The sequence below is a fragment of the Tetrao urogallus genome (assembly GCF_951394365.1).
Source record: "Tetrao urogallus genome assembly, chromosome: 13".
Classification (NCBI taxonomy): Eukaryota; Metazoa; Chordata; class Aves; order Galliformes; family Phasianidae; genus Tetrao; species Tetrao urogallus.
Window position 1 is genome coordinate 1,728,040 of NC_136826.1, and position 27,751 is coordinate 1,755,790.

The following is a 27,751-nucleotide window of genomic DNA, read 5'->3' on the forward strand; positions in this document are numbered from 1 at the left end:
GCTGCGCAAAGCTGCTCACCAGGGCTGTGTGCTGGGGAACAGACGGCTTGGTGCAGCTCTGTTTTGCACCGAAAGAAGTCACCAGGTGAAAAAAACATCTCTTACTTCATTATTTTAAAGCTGCACCGCTACTAAATAAATATGTATGTACATATGTATACATGTAACATGAGTGAGGCCAAAGACTTTCTTGGGCAGCATCGACGCTCCCATGGGTGCTCTTGCCCAGGACATTCCCCATAAAGCATAAAGCTGCTTTGCAGCTGTGGGGAGCAGTGGGTTTGTGGCACTCTGCATCCCCCCACCAAGTCACTCAGCAACTGCACATTGGCACCATAGGGCAGGACCCCATGGGGCAGCCGGCTCAATGGGGGGCTAGGGCAGCACAAGCGGGTTGGATGCTGGCAGGAGATGGTCAGTCTGGTGTGGGTTTGCTGGGACTCTTGAAAGCCTCCCAGCTGGAGGAGAGGAGATGGCATCACACACATCTGTTGAAAACGCAGCTTTGCCCTTGACTTCAGCCAGAATTCCTTAGTTTCACCAGCCAGCAAGCCCAAGGCACCTGCATTCGAGCCGAGGTCCTTGGAAATCACAGCCCAGCTCTCCATGTCCAAAGCACGTCTGGAAGTGCCTTAAAGTGGTGAAAACAGCACAGACCAGACCACTTGGAAGTTGAGAGCTGATGAAAGGACGTTTCTGTGGGAGCTGCACCATACTGCAGGTGGGTCATGGGCACGGACACAAAAGGCTGTAGAGAAAGATGTTTGGTATAGATAGAACATATTTGCAAAATTGTATAGAATTCAGTGGGTTCACCCAAGGGATAGGGAAAGGACAGAGCAGGATAGGACAGAACAGAATAGAATAGTTCAGAAGGAAGGAACCTTTCATGAGTCCAATTGCCTTTCATTTGTTGCTATACACGTGGATTAAGTCTTCCCGGGCTGACAAAGTCACAGGATATCGGTGAGGATGTCAGCCAAATGGCTCACGAACACTGCCGCGCTCGGGCCAACATCCCTCTCCCTGGGAAGCGCGTCCGACGGCGCAGTGCAGCCGCGGCTCACCGCATCCCCGCTAAAACCTGCTTTCTGGCTTTACTTTCTAAGCCGAGCTTAGAGCCGAGCCGAGAACGGATGCGGCCGCGGGACGGCAGCGGCGAGGGGCACGCGTTCGCAGAATGAACCCGACGGCGGAGATTGGCTCTCCCGCTCACGGTGGGATGGAGCAAAACCGAGCCCCCACGGCAGGGAGGCGGGGGCCGCCCCGGCCCCCGGCCGCACGGCACGACGCGGACCGCGGCCGGCGGAGCAGCGAGCGGGACGGTGCCGGCCCCCACCTCCCCGCCGCCCGCTCCGGACCTCCGGGCGCATCCCGCCGCCGCCGCGCGGTGTCGCCGTCGGACAGCGCTGCCGCCCGCCCCGGCCCCGCTCCGGCCCCCCCGCCCCGCCCCGGGCCGGGCCGCGGCACCGCCCGGGGGAGGGGGCGGCGGGAGCCCCCCGAGCCGCGGCGAGGAGGAGCGGGCGGCGGCGGCCGGAGCGGCCCCGGCGGGGCCGGGCGGAGCGCGCATGGAGCGGCCGGGGAGCAACGGGAGCTGCTCGGGCTGCCGGCTGGAGGGGGGTCCGGCGGCGCGAGCGGCCAGCGGCTTGGCGGCCGTGCTGATCGTCACCATCGTGGTGGACGTGCTGGGCAACGCGCTGGTCATCCTCTCGGTGCTGAGGAACAAGAAGCTCCGCAACGCCGGTGAGCGCGGGCGGGCGGGGGGCGGCGGGCGGAGCGGCGCCGTGCCCGGGGCTCCGCCGCCCCGCAGGATGGGCTCCGGCCCCGCACGGCGGCGCTGCCCCTCCGGGCGCGGGGCGGTGCGGGACGGGCGGCGCGCACGGGCGCTGGGCGGTGGGGCCGCCCGCCGCTCCCCGCCGGCCCCGAGGTGCTGCCCGGGCTGCTCGGACTCACTGTCTTTTTTTTTTTTTTGTCTTTTTTTTTCCCCCCCACGTCGCTTTTTTTTTTTTTTTCTTTTTTTTTTTTCTTTTCTTTTTTTTCTTTTTTTTTCTTTTGATTCTCCAACTTCTTCGAAGTTTTGTCTCCCAGAGACAGCTGCAAATAAAGGAGCCCGTCCTCCGGTCGCGATCCAGGTAAAGCCCTCATCGGTTTCAAGGAGAAGAGAGCCGGGAAGGAGCAGGGGAAGCAGGCGGCGGTAGCGGGTCCTCTCAGGCAGCGGTGCGGAGGGGCAGCTCCCGCTGCACGCCCAGCTGCTGCTCCGCCAAACGCCGGCTGCGACGTCCCCGCCGTGCGCGCAGCGGGTGCTTCGTGAAGCTGCTGAGCTTCGGGTGACCGAGTGGCAGCAGAGCGGAGCTTGTGCGCGGTGCTTTGAGAGTCTGCTCTGAAGCTTTGCGCGTTGGCTCGCGTAATGAGTTAATCTAGGGAAGTGATAACGGTGATGCTGCTGTTAACCCTTTTAAAGAGAACTGTATGTTTGGAGGGCGTCCTCCTTTTTGCCTTCGAAGTTGTGTCGTTTGAGGATATAGGTACATAAATGGCTCTTAGGGGATCTGCACGGTGCTGCTAAGGGTACATTGACTGCTTTTACAGCCAGACACATTGAGTGACCTTTACTTTTATGGCTTGTTAAATGGTTTGGATGAAATGTCTCCAGTATTTATAACAAGAGAAAGTTAAAAGCATTCTGGAGATGCTGATCTCTGTATCTTCTGTAGATGTGGAGTTGCTCAATATAGCTCCGTACAAGTAGGGGCTGTACCAGTAGCAGATGGGACAACATCTGATGATTCCTGGCAGCACAGTGTGGCTGCTGGCTGGGGCAGGGCGGGGGGCAGCAGCCCTGCCACTGAGTCGCTGTGTTTTCTCTGGCACATGGAAGGAGCCCTGTGGTATCCATGGTACGTAAACACGCATTACATTTGCCATTGTCTTCAGCTTTGTTTCAAAACGTGAGCGGTGTGAGCTTGTGGGTGGTGGGAAGGATAAACGGAGCCCCCAGACAGCTGGTGGTTCTTTGTCAGCTTGGGAAGTGGAACGAGTGGATCGAGAGCTATCAGCTGCTTTCATTGCCTTTCATTCTGTTTGCTCACACACATTGCATGTTGTGACACTGTCTCCCCTGTGAGCTAAGTTAAAGTTACTGCAAAAGCGGAGACTGACTTTGCATGATATTGGAGATATTTCCAAAATTTCCTCCTGCGTAGCAGCCTGAGGTCTGCTCTCTGAGAAACCCCTGGGAGCCACGGTTGAGGGCAGCACAGGTGAAGCCCTCATTAGCCGTCCTGGGCGGATGCTGTGCACAGAGCCTGAGGTGCTCACTTCAGAGCAGTAGCTGGTGTCAGGAGCCCTGTCCTGCTTTGGTGGTGTTGGTGTGTTGGGGACGACACTGGAGGAGCTCAGCAGCAGGGGAGGGTGCTGGTTGGGCAGGTAGTGGTGGTCTGAAGTTCATTAAGGTAACACATCCAAGCACTACCTGATTGTCATCTTGTTTGGCTACGATTGTGTGTGTGAAGGATGCTCGCACAGCATCACACAGCAGCAGCAGCAGCACCAGGAGCAGTTCCTGCTGCCCCTTGGCCCATGGGCAGCACAGGGAGCAGGGCTGGGCATGGTGCGGCGTCTGGTTGGAAGTCCTTTGAGCAAAGGCTTTTCCTGCTCCTGTTGAACCTACACTAAGCGAAGCAATAGATGAAAAGGATGCCAGTGTGAATGTGGCAGCTCTTGCCAAATCCTGGTTGCACCCAGCCCTGTTGCTGGAACAGGCTTATAGGGGATCCAGAAAGAGAACAGCTGCAGTGTTGTCCACTTGGAGCCAGGGCTGCACCCAGGCTGAGCTGGACCAGACTGAGCTGTGAAGCTGGCACTGCGCAGTATGGGATCGCTGTCGTGGGGATGGGGCTTTGGTCCTGGTCTTCTCTGCAGGACCTGGCACAGTGCAGCGGGCTTGTGCTTGATTGCCAGCAGTGTCTGCCTGGCCACAGTGTTGCCCACCACTGGATGAGTGCAGAAGGTGATGGCTGTGGGCAGAGGGGATCCAGACTCATGGAGAGCTCTGGGCTTCCCCAGTAGTGGTTGGTTCAGCCTTTACTTCCCTGGAGTAACACCCAGACACCCACATGTGTGTGGAGCTGCTCATGTAGCCAGGGAGCTTCAAACAGGATCACAGGCTTTGGTCTGCGTGTTTGTGGTGCAGGACACTGAGAAGGCTGAGGCAAAGGGCATGCATGAGGCAGAGCTCTGCACCTCTGGCAGGAGAGGTGTCCGTGTGCCTTTATGGAGGCAGATGAGGAGGAGTGAACTTTTCTGGCAGCTGAAAGCCTTTGCAGTCTGACCTCTAAAACTGTCCGGGAGAAACCACTGCCTCTGTTTTCCCTGTGGAAGGAGGACGTGTCAGATGGGTGGTGATACTCCCCATGTTATTGCTAGATGGAGCTCAGAGGGCTGAGCGTATCTTCAGACCCATGTGGGAAATAGCATGTGCAGACACACGGCCAAGTGGGAGCTGCTGCATATCTGAGCATGCAGGTTGTCATTTGCGGGTCCTTGTAGCTTTACTAATGTGAAAACTCTGCTAAGAAATTAGCCAACATTTTAAAAGAATTAGCCTGTTCTTCGGGCAGAGGCTCTGGATGTGCACTTCTGCAGCCCTCCTGAACTTTGTGCAAACAGAGACACGCAGCCAAAATGTGCGTTCTCTGAAAACCCACTGCAGCCTGGAGCTTCCCCGCAGAAAGCTGCTCTGCTGCCTCGTGGCTCCTGTTCCTTGGTAGAGACGTTGTCTGTTCGTGGAGATGAGCCTTCGTGGGGCACTCAGCGTGGGTGTAACTCCACCAAGGCCCCGGGGCTCTGCCTGCATCCCGTCCCCTTGTGGCACACACATGCAGTGCTTGTGTTGTGCGGGGGGTTCTGTGGCAGGCTGTCACACCAGCCCAAGTCAAGTGCCACGCACAAGTCTGCGCGCGTTATGTCAGCACGGTTACCTTTGTCAGCCAAATGCGTCGTCTCAGAGGAGCCCTCAGATGGGTCTGACAGGCCCTCCTCCCGCAGAGCTGTGCTGACCAGCACCATTGCGTTTCCATCTCCCGTCCTGTGCTGCTTGCTCTGCCCTTTGCCTACCGTGCGGGCCGCAGCCGGGGTTATCAGCCCGCGCTTCCTGGGTCAGCCCTTAGCCGCCTGAGAATGTTGGCACGGCGCGAGCGTTTGTGTTTGAGTGGGCTTGTATTTATTGTTCCAGGACCTCCAGAACTTCCGCACTGCCCTGCAACGTTTCTCTGCTTTCTTTACAAAGGTCGTTCGTAGGGATTTGGGGAGCTCCCTTGCGTGGCCCCACTTCTAGTTCCACAGACCTGAAAGATGTGCGGTAGCGTTGAATACTTTTCCCACTTCTGGAGTTGAGAGAACTTGGTTCTGACTGAAACATAGATAAGTCGTCCATGTCTGCAAATGTAAGAGAAATGCTTCTGCTTTACACTGGCTGTACAGTTTTACCGTCAGCCTGTTGTGTTGACAGATGGCTGCTTTTTTTCCTGACATACCTGTAGCCATTATTTCTTGTCATACTGTTTAGCTTCCTTTACAAAATGTGTTATTTCCAGCTATTAATTGTGTAATGGATTTTCTATTTATTACTTATTTATTTCTTCATTTGGCTCCCGTCCTGATCCTTATTTTAAGCAAAGTAAATTTTTTTGAATGTGGCATTGCTCTTTTTGGAAGAAGGAAAGCTCTGCTGAAGTCTCTTTGAACATCTCCCATTGAACACTGCCACATTTGTTTTTATTTAGGTGTTTTGGTTCAGTTATTTTTGTGCCTGGTTGGTTGTGGTTTGGGGAAATTGACCTTTTAGAGGCATCGTGTTGGACCATGTTCTGTTTTTGTATCTCATATGCATTTGGGAGCTGTGACTTGTTTCCTCCCAGGAATCCTGCAGGATTTCCTTGTCCTAGAAAGCTGCAAGTCCGTGTAGGTGGTTTGAGAGTATTTTTTATTCTTTTCTTTTTAACACCACAAACCCTCCAGCATCTGCTACAAGCCTGAGATGACTAATTTCTCTCTGTACATCATAGACAGCTGCTCATCTGTTCTGCCAGTTCGTGGCGCAGCTCCCACCATGGGCACCGATCTCTCCTGGCCCACTTGGACGCAGGGCTCTGTCAGGGGACTGCAGCTCCCTGCTGGGCTCTGCATGAGAGAAATGCTGCTGGTCAGCTCTTTTTCTCGCTTCAGCGAGGCTGTAGCAAACAGCAGGCTGTGGGGCAGCACAGTGTTCCCCAGTTTGCCCAGTGGGCTCTGGAAGCAATGGGGTGGGCGTGCTGTGGGGAGGCGGTGGTCCGTCCTGGGGCAGTGGTCTGGCCAGAGCCTCCTGGGCACGTTGTCCTGGCTCTGTGCCACGAGCAGCAGCAGTCCCTGCAGGCGTTCCTGGGCTAAGTACTTGTGCAGTTGTGGATAGAGGTTTTAGGTTTCTTCTAGCTGAGTGAGGACCCTTCTCTCAGTGCCTCCTGGCAGCCTGACAGCTCCAGCACCTCCTGCCTTGCAGCCCTGGCTCCTGCATCGCTCTGCCCACGCTCTGCGTGCTTCTCTGCCACATGGTGAGGTGCCTGCTGGGAGGAGAGGTGTGCAGCAGAGCCCAGGGTGGGCTCCTCATCCTCCTGCACAGAATGTCCAGCATGTGACGAGGCAAAACCGGAATATGCTGGGTGAGCAACTGGCTGATGGGTCAGGTCCAAAGTGTGATAGTAAATGGAGTTCCATCAAGCTGGAGGCTGGTCAGTAGCAGGATTCCCCAGGGCAGTTCTCTTTATTGTCTTCTTGACTTGAATGTAGAATTAGAAGATGTTTTGAGTAAGTTTGCTGATGTCGAGAGACATCAGAGACATGCAGAGAGGCTTCTGGAGTGATCCAGGCAGACAAGAGAGCTGGGCAATCACTGGTTGTATTCAGTTTAACAAGAGCAATACTGGATGCTGTGCCTGGGAGGAAGCAGCCCTGGCTGAACATACAGCATCGCGGATGGGACGCTGCAGAGGGAGCTGGGGGTCTTGGCCAACAGCAAGGGGAATGTGAAGGGGCTGTGGGGAGGCCGTATGGTGACCCAGCTCCTCACAGGGAGGCCCTGCTGTGACACGGTGTTCTCAGGACAGGCTCTGTGTGGGGCAGGACATGCCCACAGCACAGTATGCGTGCTCCAGATGAGCTGTGCTACCTGGTGCTGCAGGTCTCCACACACTGCGCTTGGATTACAGTGAAGTTCCTCTCATTAGGAGATCTGCATCAGACTCATCTGCATCCTCTGGGGGCTCTGCTTTGCCTTTTAGTCTGGGAGGTCACAAAGAAAGCTTGTTTCTGTGTGGTGTCAGGAAGAGGGAAGGTGGGCATACGTGCTCTGTTTGCTTTTTTTTTTTTTGCTTTTTTTTTTTTTCCCATTTCCTTTGCATTTTGTTTGCTTTTCTTTCTCCACTCCGGATGGGTAGTGTTTAATCCCATCCAGAGGCTGTGGCAGAGTGCAGCAGGACGACAGGGCTGTGCCCTGGGCTGGGGGTGAGGAGGGGAATGCTGTACAGGCTCCTGTGCAGCCCCACAGTGATGGCACCGCTCTGTGCTTTCTGACATTCAGCCATTCTTGTTCCTGAACATTGGAAGTTTGGGTTTAACCAGCGAGTCTGAGACCGTCCGCTCAGTGTCTTCTGCAGAGCCCTGAGGTCTGGGTGTGTTAAATGATCTTAGCACCACCTTTGGGCACAGTTCCCCTGTTGCACTGGCTTGAGGGTGGCCGGACACCCCGGAGCTTGCTGATGGGTGCTGGGCAGCCAGCCCCGATCCACCCATGGCTCAGCAGGGCTGTCAGCACGCTCTGCTCACTGCAGGACAGCTGTGGTGACCATGGCACAAGTCTGGGTGGGCATCAAAAGGCCGAGCAATGCTGCCTGCTGCAGCCTGCCCAGTCTTCCTGCAGGACGATCAGATGGGAGCCGGGCAGCAGCCTGCGAGAGTGCCGGGTGAGGGGTTTGTGTGCAAGGAAACCAGGGAGTCAAACTGTTTTGCCCTGCTTAATTGGGACAATTAGCTAACTAGCTAATGAGAGGAGCCTTCCTGGTGTGTCTTTACCCTCGGAAACTGTTAATTAAAATCTTGGTAAATCCCAGCCTAGACAAAGCCTCTGCGATTAGTGTAGGAGCAAGAAGTAACCGGTGGCTGAACAGCAGCATTGTGTCCCTCAGCACAGACACTGCCTTCTCCACCTTCTCTGCGGAGTCTTCAAAATAATACATTCGCTTTGGAATAAATTATACAGAAATGGAAGTGGAGCAGCGGGCAACAACAAGCAGGTCTTACAAGGAGAGAGACTATTTCTGCCTTCCCGCGGTGGCATCTGTCCTTCCTTATTTACATTTTGACTGCAGTTCTCTCCTATCCGCTTCCTTTTTTGAGTCATTTTTTTCCCCAGAGTAAGGCTGCAGATCTTCTGGTAGATTATTAACCTTACAAAGTGTTTGCAGCTGCTGGGGTGCTCTCACTGCGTCGATGAGCCAGTCCTTCACCATGTTCTTACCTTCAAAAGAGATGCTGTTGTCCGTTTGCTCTGTGTTGAAAGATACCCACTTTTCCTTGCACGTGGGATGAAGTCAAACAAACAGGCTCTGATACTTCTTTTCCTGCAGTGCAGTTCTGGTTTGTAGACAGCCACTTTTTTCATTTCAGTATGAAAATTATATTGCAATTACACGGCGGTTAGATATGTGTCATTTCTTGTCAGCATTGTGTCTGGGAAATTCATAAAGTCTTTTTCTCTTCTTCCGTGTTAATTTTGCTTAAGACCTGCTTTGCAATGAAGTCACTGGAACCAGGCTTCTTTACTTTAGAAAGTGGAGGAAATACTGCAGATTAATAGGAGATACTTTATGAACGTCACCATGGGGGAAGCCTGATTCAGATTTTATCAGCAGAAATTTTATGCTGCCTGGCAGATTTCCTCCCGATTTTAGAGTGAGTCTGAGTGGAAAGGTTTGCTTGAATATGGCCTTGAACTTGAGATTACCTATAAGCTTTACTGAGATCCAGGTGTGCACACATAGATGTTAAGAGTTTAGAAGAAACCATTAGTAAGATATCACTGTAGTTGGTGTTTTAATTTATGCATCTGTTCTGAACAACTTTGCTCCAAAAGCTTCTGTTTACATTTCAGTTGATTGTTTACGGCAACCAGCCAGGAGGGCAGCGCGGAGCAAGAAGTGCCCAGTGCACCAAACACGTGGGGCTATTGAGTCATGGGTAAATCAGAGGTTCACGTCTGCTTGCAGGAACAATAGAGCCCATTTAAAGAAAATGCACCTGGTAATTCAAAGTGTTTCAGGACTAATAATTACACTCTTAATCACCAGGAGGCAATGTTTCGTTCCCTTGCTGGTGAGGAAACCTTAGTGATGCAGGTTTTACACTTCCCTAAGGTGTAAGCCTCTCATGTCTCCAAAGCAATCATATTGGACATGTGCTGTTGTGTGGGATTATTCCCCTCTACCGAATGGGGAAAATAGAAGGTTGTAAATTTGGCCCTGTGTTGTTTTGGGACGAGAGTGGTTTGACTTATTTCTGCAGCAGGGTTTCCTGTACTTCCTGTAGGGCTCTTTGGCAGCAAGCACAGAGCTGACGCTTGCTCTCACAGCGTCTTGTATAGTGGATGCAGCTTGGGCCGTTCTGTATACGATGGGGGCTTTACTCGAGGCAAGGCATGCACCTGACCTGCTTAGCCAGGGCATCTGCAGGGACTGCTGGGCTTCTCCATTGGTTTGTCACCGGCAGAGCCTCGAGCCCCAGGCAGCCATCACCCGTGCAGCATGGCTATGGCTCTGCTGGAGATCCTTGAGCTAACACCAAGTTAGGCTTATGTGATGCAGGCTTCTCTGGGAAGAGACTCATCAAGATTTGTCTGCTTTGTCAGGGTGTGTTTTGTTGAATCAGTTGGGATTTCTGGCCTCTGTTTGTGCCTGGCCCTGGCAGCATCGTCTCATGTAGACACAGCACCTTCCCTCCCTCCCAGGCCTCAGCTGCTGCTTCCTCGCCTTATCTCCTCCTCCGGTTAGTTTCATTAACTTGGTAAGTGAAAGCTTTATGCATCAACCACTTTGTAACATTTTCTTGCGTATTTACCGGAGCGGTGTTTAAAAATGAGTGCTCTCATTAGGAAAGCGAGCGTGTTGTATTAATATTAGATGTATTAATACTACATGCATTAATACTACACGTGAGCTTGGAGTGCCTGGCTGCACGTCAGGAGCAGCGCTCCCCGGGGCGCGCTGGCTCACTGCAGCCCAGTGTGTGTTCTGTGGGAGGCAGCTGCTGCTGCTGGCGGTGGGACAGGGACAGATGACCCCCAGCTCTTCTCCTGAGAGTGCACGTGAGCCCTCTGGTCTCCAGGGAGTAATCCAACATGGTAAGTATGGATCTTATTGACTTGGCTTTCTGAACGCTTTTCGGTTCTGGAGGTACTCAATGTCCAAGACACTGTTTATATACAGAGCTGAAAGTGTGGGATGCTTAAGCAAAAGGAGAACAATCAAAATACAGAAAATTTCTACAGCTTATCCAGGACGGCATGTATGGCAGCCCTTTGCCTCGGGGCTCCATGTCATTCCTGGGAGGGTCCGTGATTTATTCCATTCAAAATACTGTACATATTCATCCCAGCTTAGAGAGAAAATTTGAAGTGGCGGAGAATGTAGTACCTTATGAGCAAGCACTTTATGCAGTTTTGATTTTGTGTGGTGCTTTATGCCCTTTCTCCTCCTAAAACCTGAAAATTAGATGGTTCACACGCTGGATGTGATGAGGGACTGAAGAACAGAAAAGACCCAGAAACAAGAGCTTAACTTGTGATGTTGCCTGCGCTGCTGTTAAATACATCTGTCAAAGCCATTATTAAGGCTGTGCTCCTGATGTTGCTGCTGCAGGAGCAGTGAGATCGGCTGCGCTCCCTCAGGGAGCTGCCCTGCTGGGAACGTCCTTGTGAGAGGGGGAATCGCCTGGGGACCTCCTGTGCTGAGACGGGACATGATGCAACGGGTTTGGCTGCAGCGGTGTCTGGCTCTTCCCTGTCCTTTGAAATATAGAAGAAAGCAACAAGGGCCAAAGTAGAAATGAGAGGAGAGGAACAGTAGGAACTGTGGGATGTGGATTTATGGCTCTTGTAATAGGACTTGTGTTTGCAAATGTTTTTCTGCTTTTCCCAGTGAGGTGCAGCAGCCCAGTTCTGTTCTCCGTAAGAGAAGGATCATTTATGCTCTCAGCACGGATGCTATTTCCAATTTTCCACATCCCTTTGGTGTCTTAACAGTCTCTTGTGAGGATAAAGTGTGTTTATTCTTTTTGAGGTTGTGTGGTGTCCTCCCATTAAGGCCTCTGTGATCATGTATCTCTGGGAAATGAGAGCAGATAGGTAATCATTTGTGTGATATCATGTGCAGGAGTCTGAGCTGGTACAATTATCTAAAGATTGAATACCCCATGAGCTACAGAACTGCAAAAGTTTGTGACTTCCCATCTGGCCTTTATCCAGTATCTAGTTTTGTCTTGGACGTTATGTGGGTAATGAAATATATTTTGCATTATGTCATTCTAGTTTCCAAAATATATCTCCGGAGCATTGGTAAACTCTGAATTCTGTTATCCTGGATAGGGGATTGGGAGATTTCTCAGATGCTTTCATAATGACTATTAATGATAAGTATAAGCATATCATTTTAGGCTCTTGAATTTGTTATCTGCTGGATGTTTGTTTGACTGTTCCAATAGCCACAAGTGTTGTTGTAAACAAAAGACCACATCCATGGAAAACACTCTGTGAATAGGGAGGAGACAATCGTGCATTGTGGAGCAGAGCTTTGCTCCCCTGCTTTTACATAGTGCCACCAGAGCTGCTTTCCCAACACATTCTCACTTTCACTTCCTTCGCAACAGAACCCCCAACATGGATAAAGATCTCAATATCACTTCTTTGTTCAGCATGCACATTTGCTGGAGATCATGCGAAGGAAGAGGTAACTGCAGGAGGTGGAGGCACACCTGTGGTGTGGCAGGCTCCCACCAACCATGGGAGGGTTGTGGGATGGAGCAGAGGACCTGTGAATGCTGGCTTCATGTACAATGCTTCCCAGTCTCCGCAGAGTCAGGGCTGAGCCCTCTGCTGCTGCTGATGTGGGTCTTGCCTTGTGCCTGGAAGGTGGCAAAGGAGAGTGCGGCATCCTGCAGTCCCCTTGCACAGCCTCAGCTACCTTCAGCTTCACCAAAGAATGAAAAGGGCTTGGCATCGCAGCAAAATACTCTGCCCTGCAGTGCTCATTCAGAAGCCCTTGGCTGGTTGATGTGCTGGCAGTGACACTTCCTGCGGCACCAATGTGCACACAGTGCTTCCAGAATGCAGGACGGGGTGTGCAGGCTGTGCACTGGGGTGCCAGGCAGCCAGAGTCTGCATGGACGCTGCCAGCCCTCCCATTTTCATGTTTCTGAATTGCCAAGTTTCTCTTCTGTCTCGGGGGGAACAACACAGACCCAGCTCCAACAAACAGTCCACCTTCAATGGCCTGATAAATTGTCCTTAATTTTCTGGAATAGGTTAATTTCATTTAGGTAAGGGGAGGCAAAAAGAGCAGGCTTCTCAGGGCACTGCCAAATCGGAAGATTAAGTCAGCATCAGATCCATTAGCGAACCAATTTGTCTGTGCTGGCTAGCACTACTTCAACCTCCTTGTCTTGCTTTTTCCTTCTCAAGTGGCAATTTAGGTAACCCTCAACCTTTCTGCTGTACTGCGGCATTATGCAGTGATTGTTCCACTTAAATCTGGGCCTGCTGCCTTCCTAACATATGTATTTTTTGCAGGTTTTGCTTATTTATTTATACTACGGCAACTACTTCTTCTTCTGCAAAGGGAGCGCTTCTCCAAGAACTTGTGGGACTGAATTCCTGGAGCATGCAGTCCTTGTCACTGCAGTACAGGGCATGCTGTCACAAAGGTGCTGCTGCCTCTGTTGTTTGCACACGTGTGCCCCATGGCAGTCAGTGCCAGCTTTGCGCTTCCCCTTGGGAGCCCGGTCCCTGGTCTCCTTGGTGGGCCTGTCTCACCAGTCTTCATTTCCTTCGTTTTGTGTCCTGTGGACTGGGGCCTCGTAGACAGAGGCTCTGCTATCAGCTGAAGTCTAAACTGTAATGGAGACTGTCTGCACCCCTGGGACATTTCTACTGTGTCTGTCTGTGCATTGTTTGCTGATTTCCCAGTCTTGGAGTGTGCAAGTTCCAAAAGACATCTAAGCTGTTGCTGCTGCCTTTGCTAATCCTGCTGAAGCGTTTGGGGCTTGGAGGAGACTTCTGCAAATAACTCCATGCCCACGATGAAACATGCAGTTTTCCTCCTTGAGGCTGAGGGATTAAAGATGGGTTAGTTCAACCTGACACTGGCAGCGACTTCTCACCAGCATTGTTATTACCTCTGTTTTTTCTGGTTTTGGGCGTCATCCATACAAAAGTTGAGCTAATCCCTGAGCTCCGAAATGAAGCCAGTTTTCCCACAGGCCAACTCTGCACTGTGTATGTATGAACTTGTTCTGTGCTCTGTAGTTTTGTAAAAACAGAATGCCCCGCTTTCCTGGAAAACTTGGGTCACCCTATACCTTTTAAATGAGTGTGATCACAAACAATATCCCCGCTCTGCTGAAAACCATTGTTTCCATTGTGTGGAAACCTTTTTTTTTTTTTAAATTCAATGAGTCATCCACTCTTCTATAAAATGGGAATGAAGCTGGCCTTCAGAAACAAAAACGACCGGGGAGAGGCAGACATTGTGATCAGACACACTTCGTTTCTCAAGGGAATGGATAGGACAAAAGAGGAGCACTGATACTCTGAGGTTTGTACACAGAAGGGGTGAGTGTCTGCTGGGCTGGTGGGGGCAGCTGGCACCCCAGCTGGTGAGAGCAGCTCACTGTGCTGTCTCCCAAAGAGGAAGATGGTGAATCAGGTAACCTCTCCGCATCCATGCAGCCATGTTTCATGCAATTCTGTGATTACCAGAACAGACTTGCTGGAAGATGACATTGTAGAAAATGCTGCCGTTACCCAAAAGCAGCCCTGCCTATGCTTCTGCTTGTGTCTGTCTTTGGACAGTCTGAGGAAGCTCTCACATATACCATCACAGTGACTCACTGTGCTGCATCTTCCACAACAGCCGCTCCATCGGAGGATTGTGCAGAAAGTGCTGACTAAAAAAAAAAAGTCAATAATTCGTGCTTCCCGTGTCCTTCTCTTGTGCCTTGCCTGGGTGTGTTGTGGTCCTAGAGCACCATGCAGTTCAGTGCTGGCAGTTTGAGCTGCGTCATTCCTCCCAGCAGTCACACAGTGCTGCTGTTACAGCCAGGGACACGACACCGTGCTGCTGTACACCGGTGCCAAAGCTCTCTTTCCTGGCAGGTGAGCATTTGTGTCCAGTTTCAGGAAGCCAAGAGGTGTGCATGAAGTCCTAGTTAAAGCGGGGCCTGCTGGGAGGTGTGCAGGCAGTGGGAGCCCTGGGGGAACTAAGCTGGCAAGGTTTCTCCTGAGGAGACCTTGGGCAGCTCTGCAGGCTGACGCAGGGTGTGCGCACTGAAGCGCTGGCAGTCCAGGACTGGACTGTGGCTGTATGGAGCATGAATGGGTCCCAAGTGGGAGCAGCAGGACAGCTGTGGGTACAGCAATCCGTGTTGGAGTCTGTCAGGAGCTCCTCTGGTCTGCACGATTGCCATCGTCATCCTCCGATCATCCATCCATCCTCGGCTGCTGGCAGAGCACGGAGCTGAAATGCCGAGCAGTGGTTTGCTCAAGATTGCATGGCAGTTACCTGGCAAATTCCTCGCTTGAAGTCTCCTGTCTGTCCCTGAGGTCAGTGATCCAAAGTGAGACTAGCCCTGAGTGATTCCCTGCAGGACTGCCTGGTGCAGAACTGCAGAGCTCTGTCAGCACAGCACGCTCCTGCTGGGGGTGATCTGGGCCTGGCTGGCAGATTAAGTATTTCATTTTGTTTTTCAGTTTTATTTTGGACCTGTTAGAAGCAGAATGCTCCCATCCCCTCTGCAAGTCAGCACCCTTAAGGCAAAACCTATCACTTGGCTTGCAGGATACTTGTCAGTCCTGGGTGTGTTTCGTAGTTGATGCTCCAGACACATCAGCTTCTCTTTCTCCCAGTTGAATGCTTGCAGGTTTTTAAGCGATATTATAACACCAAGTGAATAATGGTGAAATTCATTCTGGCAAGATTTATGACTTTAATATTGGAGGGCTTCAGCGTAATACAGGATGAATGTATTCCTAGGGTTTTAGCCACCGCCTGGGAGTTCACAGTTACCTTTCAATCTGAAATCCTTGCCAGGGTTTTGTGTCACATCTGCACTAATGACACAGTCTTTATAAAGGGTTGAATTTCTTTACGTGGTGTTTTGAAACTGAATATGAAAGGGGGAGGGTGGCCCTTAATTTTAGCAAGTTCTCATTAGGTTTAGCAGCTACTGTGATCTCTGTCTCCCCTTTTCGGCTGCATTTGCCACTTTGACAGTGTGTTTCAGGCTGTCAGGGTCTTAAAGGGTTCTAATAAAGTGCGGCACCTTTTTCTGTTCCCCACAGCTGTTATTTGTCATTTGATATGAATCTGCCTTGTTACAGTTTCATTCCCGAACAAATGATAAAAGGACAGTATCAGAAGGCAGCACTGGCATGAGAGCTCCCGCTTTGTTCCTAAGGCAGAGGAAGCCATAGTCCTCCTTCTAAAGGCTTTGTTATGTAGCTGAATTTGGGAAAGACTCTGAACTGTTGGGGGAGACCAAAGAAGACTTCTTCCCCGTTCTGCCCTTTGCTCCTGCCTCATCCCAATTAGTGACAGCACTCTGTGCCCTGCACTCCTGATGCTGAGATGCTGGCTGCTGGCGTAGGCTCTGCGTGTTTCGTGGTGTGCAGCCAACGTGCTCCTTGGGCATATCTGCCTGGGCAGCAGCTGTGGTGGCTGGAGCACCCTGTCCTGTGCCTGGCTGCAGCCTGCTGCCCGTGCTGCAGCTCTGTCTTTCCATGCATGTCCTTCCATCTGCTGCTGACGCTGCAGACCCTGCTACCTTTGGGCTCTGATGTTGCGCATCACCCGCGGGTTCCTTAAAATGCATGCAGATGTTTGACTTAGCCATTTCAGGCTGCTGATAGCTTCACGTGGAGTGCAAGGACAGTCCTGCAGGACTGAAGATGACCTCCTGGCTCTCGGGTGTCAGTTGAGCTGCACAGGTAGGGGCACAACCACTGTGGGTGCGTTTTCATCCCCGCCAGGAAATGCACTCCCATTGGCCATGCTGCCAGCTCTGCTCACGAAGCGCAGGGCGTTTGCTGGACTCTGCTCAGTTTCTCATTAATGTGCAAAGCTCTCACACGTTTCCGGCAGTGTGCCAAGCAAATTTTCTGGCACAGTTTCTGCAAAGCTCACTGCAGCACGCACTAAACTCGCCTCAGATCTGCCTGTACTGTCTGTGTTCCTAACAGCTTGATATGGGGGCTCCCTTTGAAGAAAGAGGTGGGCAGCATGCTGTGAGTTTTTGTTGCCTGCCCTGGGGTCGTGTGTTACGCTCCTGCTGGAAATTCCCAACCTGTCTAACCTGTCAAAACAGCCCCCTCTCAGAAAGGTATTTTTAGTGATACGTGATACTGCAAAAGCTCTAAAGACTTCAAGATGAATGTATGATATCTGTGTTTGTATTTGGACGCAAAGATCTCTCGTAGACACCTCTGTACTAAGCCCAGCCTTTGCTTCATACTGATGTAGCTCCTTAGTTACTTGTCACTTTGGAGCTTGTTGATAAAAATGCATCACTGGGGACAGCTAACAACATGGGATTTCAGCAGTGAAAGGCAAAAATATCAGTGAATCCTGCTAAGCAGAGGAAATGGAGGGTTACAAATGATTCTGAAGAGACAGGGAGACAGGAATTCGTATCTTATGCTTGACAAATGACAGCTCTTTAAAAATGCTGTTTTTAGACAAGGAAAGCCTAGCTGTAAGGAAGAGGGCCTTTCAGAAGAGGCTGAGTGAGTGAGGTTTTTCTTTCAAAAAAATAGGAGTCTCGACCATTTCTCTTGCCTTTGGAGAGCGAATGGCAGATGAAAGGGTGACCTCTAAAGCTGACAGGAGTTGCAGCACCTCAGTAGCAGAAGGCAGTGTGAAATACCAATGCTCTCTTCTGCTTTACCCTGCCTGGGGGAGCTGGCACTCTGGCTAAAGGTGCTGCTTCTTTCCTCCCTTGTTTCTAGGCTTGCTCAACCAGCACACGATTAAAACCTCTATTTGCAGCATGTGGGATGGGAAGCTGCTTGGATTTGAGTAAGGGCAATGGCCTCCATCTTCAGTACTCCATCTTGTCGGTAATCTCTAGGATGAGAAGCTGTCCCTGCAGGGACGATCAACTGACCTTTGGGGTGGCTTTCAGCTGCATCTCAGGTGGGTTTCTTGCCTGTACCCCAGCCCTACAGGCAATGGAGGGGGAAGCAGTCTCCCCAGCATTCAGGGACTGGCTTAAATGCAGGGCTGGCATTTGAAGGGCTGCACGTAGTCCTGTTTCTAAGACTGTGATGGGAGTCATAAGGCAAAAGTTTCATGGTACCACTTTGAAGTATTCTGGTTGGGATGTTAAATAGTTTCAGAGAGAAGAAATCCCTGTGATTTATTTCTTGCTGAGAAAACTTCAATAGAGATAAAAAGAGAAAGGGCAGAAGAGTTTAAGGAGACACTTAAAAGCCCCATCGCTTGATGGTGATTATGCAACTCTAAAGTAGGTCTGCCCCCGTCATTACAGACAGGAAAGTAGGACTCAGGGTATTTCGGGATTAGGCAACCTTAGAGTTTCTCTGGTTCACGAGCAGCTTTTTCTTCCCCAGAATCTTTTATTCTTTCTGGTGTTTGTTGTTTTTTTCTGAGGTCAAGATGTTGCTTGTGTAAGAGCAGAATCCAGCAGCGCTTTTGTGCTGGAAGCTGTTGGTAGCAGAGGTGTCTGCTCAGCCCCACTGGCTGTGCTCCACGAGTGCAAGATCTTCCATTTGCCGTGTGTATTTCTGCCTGCACACGTGCCTGCCTATTGAAAGATGTTGTTCCAGTAATTTAAGTGTCACAGTCCCATAAAATCTCATCCTTTTTCATCCAGTTGGATATTAGCCACAGTTAGACTTCCTGTTGTATCGGTGTTGGAGCACATCCAGTTAAGCCACATTCACACGTGCCTATGTTAGAACAGGTTTAGTGTGGACTGCTTTTCTCTTTTCATATCTGAACACACTGCACCTCAGAGATGACTAAATGTCACAAGGCATTGGGAAAAAAAACCAACCACCCATAAGGAGATGTCCTCTTGGAATTCCCTTGGGGCTCCTCATTCCCAGGGGTTTCTCACATCACCAGCGGCTCCTTGTTGCCCATCCTGGACCCAGACTCAACTCAAGTCCTGTAAGCCCTGTGGAGTATCTAAAACAAAGATTGCTGATGATCTGGGAAACATTGTTTTTGGACTCATTTCTGGGAAAAGTAAAAAGGTCCTCTAGGGCTTGCTTTGTTGGTTTTTTTTAAATTTTTTATTTGAGGTAATTTTTTCCAGTATCCTTATTATTATTAAATCAGCTTGAATTGTTTGCATTGGATTTTGGCCAGGGCAATTGTATTGGAGTCTCTAAAGTGTTCCCAGGTGAAAGTAATTCTGTTTACAATGGGATGAGTAGCTAGTTGTGAATGAACAGAAGGTCTAGGAAAGATTTTTTTTCACTTTCTGGTTTCCTCCTTACATGCACTGCTTCTCTCTCAGTTCTCATAGCCGTGGCCAGGCCGGCAGATGATGGGTTTGTCTTTCACCATCTGTGATGCAGGCAATGTTACCCCTCTCAGCAGACTGAAGGCTGGTTGAACAGTAATTGAGGTAGCACAACCATTTTCTGTGCTGGGAAAGGAAACAGTTTTCTTTAGAATGACTGAGAATGAGAAAAGCAGACAAGCTTTCTCTGGGCATTTAAGCCCATTTCAGCATCTCTGAACTGAGGATGCTCAGAGCACAGGTGCTCTATTTTATCATGTGTACACAGTGTAATTCTGTTCTGTTTTCTCAAGGTTTTCATTATTATTCCTCTAATCATTAATTTAGACTTAGTCTTTTTATAAATTAATTTTCTTTTATTTAGAAAGGGCCTTGGTTTTTATATGACAGCTGACTTATTTTGATTCTAGTCTCTCGTTCTTGCTGGAAGAGTGCTGGAGGCTCAATGCTGTCAGGATCAGTATGTGTTAGAGGACTGTCCTGAGCCTCCATTAGAAAGTGAGGTTGGATTCAGGGCAGCATTTTGTGTTGTGCTGATCTGTGTCCTGCTGCGTTTTCCTCTGTTGTCTGAGTTAAGCTTTCTCGCTCCTGGAGTTGGGTGCTGCACAATACTGTCTTATTTCAAGTCTGAGTCTCTAAAATGGTATTCAGGTGTATCTTGAAAAGGTCTTCTGAATTTAGTACTACAGCATCTCCTGAAGCCTGAAAGTAACTGGCACCAGAGAGCTGACCCCTGTTAAAAAGTCTAGAAGAGGAGGGAATTCAATTCATTTTATTCAGCTTAGAGTCAGTGTCTACCTTTCACCTGCAACATACCTGGGGCAAATGCATGGTGTTTACAGTGCTTCCAGTGTAATGGTAAGCAGTGTAAGGAAAGATAGGAAATCCTGCGAGCAGGGCTGGTCTTCCATTTCCAGCCCATTTCCACAGACTGACGAGCTCGGATCTGGCTTTGAAGCTGGCTGGACTTAGCCAAATGAAAGTTGTGAGTCTCTGGAGTGTAAACATTGCAAATGATTGCCCTTCACTGTGCTCAATTAGAGCAGCTGAAGGCATGGCTCAGATATGTTCCTGACAGCAATGCAGTTAAAGGTCGTGACCTAAAAGCATCTAAAATCCAGTCCTCCACCTAGCAGTGTAAGCAGTTCTTTTCTCTAGCTGGCAGACAAAATAATACATGGAGCAGAAAAAAATGAATGTGATGGAAGTGTGAGGGAACTGCTCCTTTCTACTTCTGTGGTTACAGTGGAGTTTCCCCATCCTCCAGAAACAAGGCTTCTAACCAAACCAGATGGCAGGGAGCTTCCTGCAGCCATGGCAAGGTGGGCTCTGAGGCTTCCAGTCACGGTGCCGAAGGGATGCTGGGCTGCCATACCCTCGCTCCTTCACAGATGTGGTCCTGCTGCAAGACAGGGCAGCACTGAGTGCTCTCACCTTCACTTTTGGGAATGGTACCAGCAGAACAGGCGATGGTGCATGCAGAGCTCACTGCTGCTCTCTGAGGTCAAAGTAGTGCGGAAAGAACTCAAAGAACTTTTGCCAGGAAAAAGTTAAATTATCCTGCAATCTTTTACTTTTGCCTAGGACCTTCACTGTGTCCTTACATAGGATATTTCCACATTCTCTAAGCTTACATCGCAAGCATGCTGCGTGCCCCTGGCTGTTCATTACCCTCAGTATCACTTTATGCGGCACAGTCAGAATTTGAGAGGCTGGCAGCCCCACTGCTTGTCTGCCTGGCTGCAGGAGACCCTGCTTTGTGCCCTCTGCATCCCGGGGGAGCAGTGATGTGGGATAATCGATCAGATGCTTTTTTTCTTTCTCTTGTTTATTCCTGTCTTGGAACAGGCTTCTTAGATACCTGAATGAAATTCTCGATTAGAATGTATGGATTAATGAATTAAGCAGCAAGGTTTTTTCCTGTTGCCTGGACGTTAGAGAGGGTTTCTCAGATTTTCGCTTGGGCTCTCCTGTCAAGCACTTTCCATGTCAAAATGTCAGTCTGGATTTTATTGTTGCCATGTGTGCGATGCTCTCAGGTCAAGCTCCCCAAGCAGCCCAGAGCTTGTGTGGAACAGCAGCACTGAGCACAAGCCCCATAGGAGGCTGAGCTGATGCTCTCTGAGCGGGCACTTACTTTGTGCCCTGCAGTCATCCCTCGCAGCTCCTGATGCTGCAGATGCTCGTCAGTGAGGGCTGCAGGTCCAGAAGCCACAAGCACCGCAGTATCACGATCAGTCCAAAATCCAAAACAGCTGCATGTGACAACATGACTGAGAACTCACTTCCATCTTCATATTGTAAAAACAACAACGCTGTTCTGAAAGGGGTTTCTGTGAACTGCTGCTTTGTGCAGAACCCAGCGTGCACTCTGTCTGCAGAGTGGAGGTCGTTGTAGTACAAGCAAATGCACAGCAAGTGGCAGGTGAAAAAAAACACAGAAAGGAGGCTGTCACAGCTAATAGTCTTGTTGCGTGCTGAATAAAGCTTTTAAGACTTTATCTATCTTGCTTGAGGCAAATGGTGCATTTTGCATTTTGCATTGAGCAGTGAGGGTAAGCTTTCAAAGGCTAAATAAACTACGTGGCCATCAGAGGTCTGCTTTACAGTTCTGGCCTGTAAAATTGTTTATCAAACCCTATTATATGTATTTATATCCCTCTGAAGATGATGTGGGTCTCAGTTCCAGTTTATCTCCTTCTAGACATGAATCATAGGATCATTCACATTGGAAAAGACCATTAAGATCAGCCACTCCAACCCCAGCCCACCCCACCATGCTTCCTGCCCACATCCCTCAGTGCCACATCTCCATGGTTCGTGAACCCCTCCGGTGTCTGTGTCTCCCTCACCTCCCTGGGTAGCCTGCTTGTTATAAAAGCTGGAAAGAGAAGCATAAAGGTGAAGATGCTTCTTACTGCAAGCTGCAAATAGGGAAGTGTCACCACAAACAGAAACACCAGCAAACTTCTAACACTTTGTGTACCTTAGCACATTTTCTCAACGAATGCTCTTGCACCTGCTGCTCTCCAGCTGTCAGTCACTGCCTGCAGCTGGGCAGAAGTGCAGCACCTGCTCTGGCTGCTGGGGAGAGCCCCATGCACCTGCATCTGGCCTGCTGCTGGGTCCCCTCCTCCCTGCAGGGCTGTGACCCTTCTGTTTGCACAGTGATGCTCAGTTAATCTCTGTAGAAGACTGATGTGTGTTTGTCTGGCAGTCGGGTGGTGATCGGGCAGCCTGCCATTGGAAGCCTTTCTTTGTGGTTGATTGGTTTGCAGAACTTGTTGCGGGGCTTCCACGTGTATGAAGGCTAGTGCCAGGCCCTGACAGTAAGCCCTCAGATAACCTGCGTGGTCAGATAATTCCGGGAAGCTGCTGGGTACAGGAGCAGCTGGAGTGAGCAGAAGCATGGGTGTAGGAGCATGGGAGTGAGGAGTGGAGCTCACAAAGTGGTGGGGCAGAAGGCACTCTGGGATCATCTCCTTCTGCATTACCTGCACGTGGCTATAACCTGCTCTGCTGCCGGGCTCCAGGTTGTTCTGTGTTCCAGGAAACCTATGGATTACACTGCGAACTGTGTTTGTTGTACCTCTGTAGTCCGTAGCCTTGTGCTGGACCTATGGCATGTGGAAAACTTCCAAGGTTCTCTGGAAATGTGCTCAGCTCTGTGCTGCTGCTGTGTGTGGGGCAGGCTGCCATGCACACCGCTTGAGCTCCTTCTTGTGTGACTGTAGCAGGATGGAACACAGTGACACACAAACCAATTCACACCACATAGAAGTTAACAACATGATGGAGAGTGAAAGGCAATGAGGAATTACAGTTGCATGCTTACAAAGAGAAAAAGACACAGTAAGAATGAGTGTTACAGCAGCAGATAATTTTGAGGTAATGTCCTGCTGGTATTACTTGCTGGTGTTACTCCTTTGCTTTTTGTTAGAGAAATATAAAAAATTCAGTAGTGAAATGTAACAGGTGATTATTACCTGTTTACCTTCCACAGCAGCTGCATGGCTTTGCACTCATTGCTGAAGCTCGCATTTTTTTAAATAATAAGCAGCTAATTTTCACATGTTGAAAGGCCTGTTGTGCTTGGAGGCATGCAATGTGCCCCCTCGTTGGAGTACTCAGTCATTAAAAATGTACTGATTGCCAGGATCGGCCGGCAAGGGGCTGCTGTATGGCTCTGACCTCCACGCTCACCTACCAGGAGAAAAATATGAAATTGACCATCTTGCCAAACGAAAGGGAAGATGAGTGTTTTTCTGCAGAACAGTGCCAAGTTAAGCTTTCTGACTTTATTTTCAGGTAGCTGACACCGTGCCAAGGCAATTGCCTTCCTGCTGGCAGGAGGGCCGGGAGTGCAGGGAACACAGAGCAGAGCCTGGCAGGTTTGCCTTCCCATAAGAGGAGTTGGATATCCAGCCTTGTTCTGCATTGCCTGGTTCAGAGCCGGGTGTTGCACATGGCTGCCTTTCAGCTCCAGGAAATGCCAAGGCTTGCAGTCCACAGTGTCCGGAAAAAACTTCTGAAAGGAGGTTCAGGTGCTGAGGACCCACTTTGCCTTTTGCTGAGGTGACGTGTTAGTGACTGCAGGAATGTAAGTTTTGCTGCAGAGTAGTGCTCCTTCTCTGGGCGCCTACATGAGCTCTGAGCCCAGTTACAGGTGGTTCTGCACTTGTCTTGAGGCAGTAAGCAGAGCTAATTATGTGGGGATCGGGTTCAGTGATTGCATTTTAAAAAGCTCTAAGTGAGGTTATGAAATGAGCAAAAAGCAGACTGCTCAGGCAGGGCAGCCCCAGAAGTGGTGTGCGGTGTTAGGGCTGTGCATGTGAAATCTCTCCTGCTGAGATTTCAGCCCTTTGCCTGACCTGTGCTAATATTTGCTTTAAGATGATGCTTCATGTCAGCTGTCTCAGCTCTGTGCTACTGTGGGCTGTTCTCAAGTCTGGACTGTTTTCCAGCTGGTGTGAAGTGTGCTCTGCTGCCTGATGGGAGCTGTTGACTGGCGCTGATGGTTTTTGCTGGGAACAAACATAGCAGTGAGCCAACTGCATTGACAACACAGCTGCGATTTCCAACAGCCCTTGGGTATGCTTTCCAAATACCAAAGCCAGTGACCCAGCTGAACTGAGCTCTCAGAGGGCCTCTTCACATGTACTACAGGAAAAAAAAGCCCCCTTTGGTTTTTTTTTCAATCCTTTTTTTTTTTTTTGGTTGAGATAATCTGGTAGATAGAAAGCTATGGGGGTTTGAAGAGAGGGTGCTGGTGTGATTGGTGGGCTGGGGTGTTGCTAGCAACACATAGGTGCATATGTGCTAGCACCTTACATGTGTTAAACATATCCTCCACCCATACTCTAGTAATGCTTTCCTTCCTGCTACTGCAGACATACCCTGCAGGTAGTGATGTTTGGAAAATGGCTTTCCCTGGTGTGCTGTCCTCTCAGCATCGTTGAGTTCCTCTGGAAATGGTGATTTGTCTAGTCATCAGAAAGCTGCATTTGGCAGATAATCCCTTCCAGCAATACGGCTACTCCTGTCATTCTGCCAGTTCTCTAAAGACCTCACACTTCCTTTCTTAATGTGCTCCTCTGGTCTGACTGGCAAAATAAACAGAAGAGCTTTTTCCCTACCTAAAAATACACCAGACTCAGAAAACGAGCAGCAACCTCTGCAGCCATGGGGAGGAACAGCTCTTGGCCGCTTCTGCATCTCCTTGGCTTCTTTGTGCTGGCTCTGCTCAGCAGTGCCTGGGCTTGGCAAGCTGCAGGGCCCTGTTGCAGAGGTGACGGTGTGATTTGTGGTCTCTGCTCTTGTTTGCATCTGCTCAGCTTGGATTTGCAGGAGCCTGGCTTCTGGTCCCTTTGGAAAGATTATTTAATTTAGTTTTAGGAACAGTTTTCAAAACCAGAGGAGTTAATTCCAAACCTCTTGGGGGTGTGAAGGCGTCCCTTACTTCTGCAGCCAGTGCTTGAAGCTTTGCAGCCTTTCCCAGCTTTTGGAAACCACTGTGGGAAGTCACGGGTTGCACAGGCTGTTGGCTCTCCATGCAGTGCTGTTGGCAGATGTCTTCCTGTGCAGTGTGCCAGTTTCAGTCCAGCAAGGGTTAAATTATGTCACGTCTGCACAGATTCTCTACTCTCCTGGTTTTAAAGTGTAAGTGGGCAACCTGCAGCACATACACTGCAGAAGTGGCTGACAGAAGCTTATAAATCATATTCCCTGCATAGGCCCAGACTGTGCAGGAGTGATTGACCTCTCCTATTGCTCTGAACAACTTTAAATATTAAAGGAACAGGAAGAAGTACCAGATAAGATAAGCACATAGAGGCTGACTGCACTGGAACACATGCTCCTCAGTAAGAACACTGCAAAGTTGTGGTGAAAACTTAGCTTTTCATTTGCAAATGACCAGAAACAACCTTTCCTGTGCTACTGCTGTCAGTATAATGAACAAACTGCTGAAAACTTAATCTGCCTGCTCCAGTTCTTAGGCCCATAATGAGCTGAGCTTCATGTGGAGTTGGGGTTGGACCTGACGGTCTCTAGAGGTCCTTTCCAACCTATTTCGTTCTGTGATTCTGTGAATGTCACTGTATGATAATATGTTCTATGTGGTGTTTAAAGTAATGATGCTCTCTGCAGGACAGTGAGTGCTGTGTAGCTGTCTGGTGGCTGCTGCCGTGCTGGCCTATTAACGAGGAGAGCAAAGTCTTATGAAATTAGAGGAAATTTTGCCCGGTTTCAGACTCCAAATGTTAGGTGGAGTGAAGGCTGCGAGCAGTGAGGCTGAAGAGGAGCTCTGAGCTGAAAGCTGCCTGTCAGATCTGTGCTAACCTTCATGGTCTCTTGTCCTTTCTTGTAGGCAACATCTTTGTCGTCAGCTTGTCTGTCGCAGACTTGGTAGTGGCGGTGTATCCGTATCCTCTGATCTTGAGTGCCATTTTCCATAATGGATGGACTATGGGAAACGTTCACTGCCAGATCAGTGGGTTCCTGATGGGCTTGAGCGTCATCGGGTCGATTTTCAACATCACTGCAATTGCGATCAACCGCTACTGCTACATCTGCCACAGCCTTCGGTATGATAAGCTCTTCAACCTGAAGAACACCTGCTGCTATATCTGCCTGACCTGGACGCTCACGGTGGTGGCCATTGTGCCAAACTTCTTTGTTGGCTCCTTGCAGTACGACCCCCGGATTTACTCTTGCACTTTTGCCCAGACGGTGAGCACATCGTACACTATCACAGTGGTGGTCGTCCACTTCATTGTCCCGCTGTCCATCGTGACTTTTTGCTACCTTCGGATCTGGATTTTGGTGATTCAAGTCAAACACCGGGTGAGACAAGACTGTAAGCAGAAGCTCAGAGCTGCCGACATCCGGAATTTCTTGACTATGTTTGTGGTTTTTGTCCTTTTTGCTGTGTGCTGGGGACCATTAAACTTTATTGGCCTTGCTGTTTCAATTAATCCTTCCAAAGTGCAGCCACACATTCCAGAGTGGCTTTTTGTCCTAAGCTATTTTATGGCCTATTTTAACAGCTGCCTCAATGCTGTGATCTATGGGCTGCTTAACCAGAATTTCCGAAAGGAGTACAAAAGGATTCTGCTGATGCTTCGGACTCCCAGGCTGCTCTTCATCGATGTGTCCAAGGGTGGGACGGAAGGGCTGAAAAGCAAGCCATCCCCAGCCGTAACAAACAACAACCAAGCTGAAATACACTTGTGAGTCAGAACAGCACTATTTATTCTGGGTTACACATGTATATATAATATATAAGAGCCTTTCTGCCTGTGTATTTCACAGCTGATGTTGCTGGATCCCAAACAGCCGCCCCTTCTCATGCAAGGAAGCAGCCTGCAACCTTTCGTGCCCAACCTATCACCGTGACAGCACGACTTTGAGTAAGGGTTTCCAGAAGAGAAACGACTGACCTTTACCTTTTATTTTCCTATACCATCTTTCACTGTGTGCCTAATCAATTGCTTTGGTTGCTTTTGCCACAAGCATGCCAATACCCTTGAAAAGGGAAGCACTCAGAGAGCATGGAAAAATGCACTTATATTTGAAATGCAACTTGCAAAATTGCCATATATTACAAACCAGCACTTCCTTCCTCCCTCTGAATTCTGTTCTGTAGCTTAACACAATCCAAACGACAGCAATCAAACTGCATGACCTTCTCAGTTAGGTTAGTAACAATATTTGCCAGCCGGCAGACATATGAGCACGTTGACTTCCACTGCGTGTGCTCGTTTTCCTTTTCCTTTTGTATTACAGTTTAGTAGCGAGGCTGGGCTAGATGTGAGGCAAGCAGAAGCCAGACCTGCTGAGTGTCAGATGTGCTCGTTTTAATTGAATCTCTACAGATATTAAGTACCCTTGCACTCTCCTTCCAGGCCATGAATAAGAGTATAGCACATGACATAATGTAATTGCAGGAAGATACTGGGAGCTTGCTTCTAATTTAGGCAGTATCCTGTCATGGCCAGCATTCATTCCAAGTATCTCTCAGAAGTCCCTTCTGCATTAACATCATACAAAAGATTAACGTAGCGGAGTCTTGTCCATTCAATGCATGTGCAGGCTTTTAATAAGAGAAGAAAACAAGGTTCCAGTAATATTTACACTTGCATATGAAAGCAAAAGGGTAAGAAAATATTGGTTTCAAATATCTCTCCTTTTGCCCACTGTATGGCATGAATTTGATGGGCAAAAAAGTGGGGTATTTTCTTCCATTTTATTCATGCACAGAGTAGTGATTAATTCACAGAAGTTCAGAAGGGAAAACTTGTTAAGCATGTTCATGCATCTGTTTTCAGATAAAGCCTGAACTCTGTTGTCTTTGTTGCTTTATCGATGTTCTGAATACTGAGGCCAGCATCACATTAGCAACAAGCAC

At 49.6% G+C, this 27,751-nt stretch overlaps 1 protein-coding gene across 1 annotated transcript; it reads left to right on the plus strand.

Annotated features, from left to right (window-relative positions):
- Positions 1-1,568: 1,568 nt before the first annotated feature.
- GPR50 (G protein-coupled receptor 50) lies at positions 1,569-26,577 on the plus strand (the record flags this gene model as incomplete). The annotated part of the gene is made up of 2 exons (XM_079541813.1): positions 1,569-1,743; positions 25,712-26,577. 2 exons carry the CDS (start codon positions 1,569-1,571, stop codon positions 26,575-26,577), a joined length of 1,041 nt encoding a protein of 346 aa, XP_079397939.1.
- Positions 26,578-27,751: the final 1,174 nt, after the last annotated feature.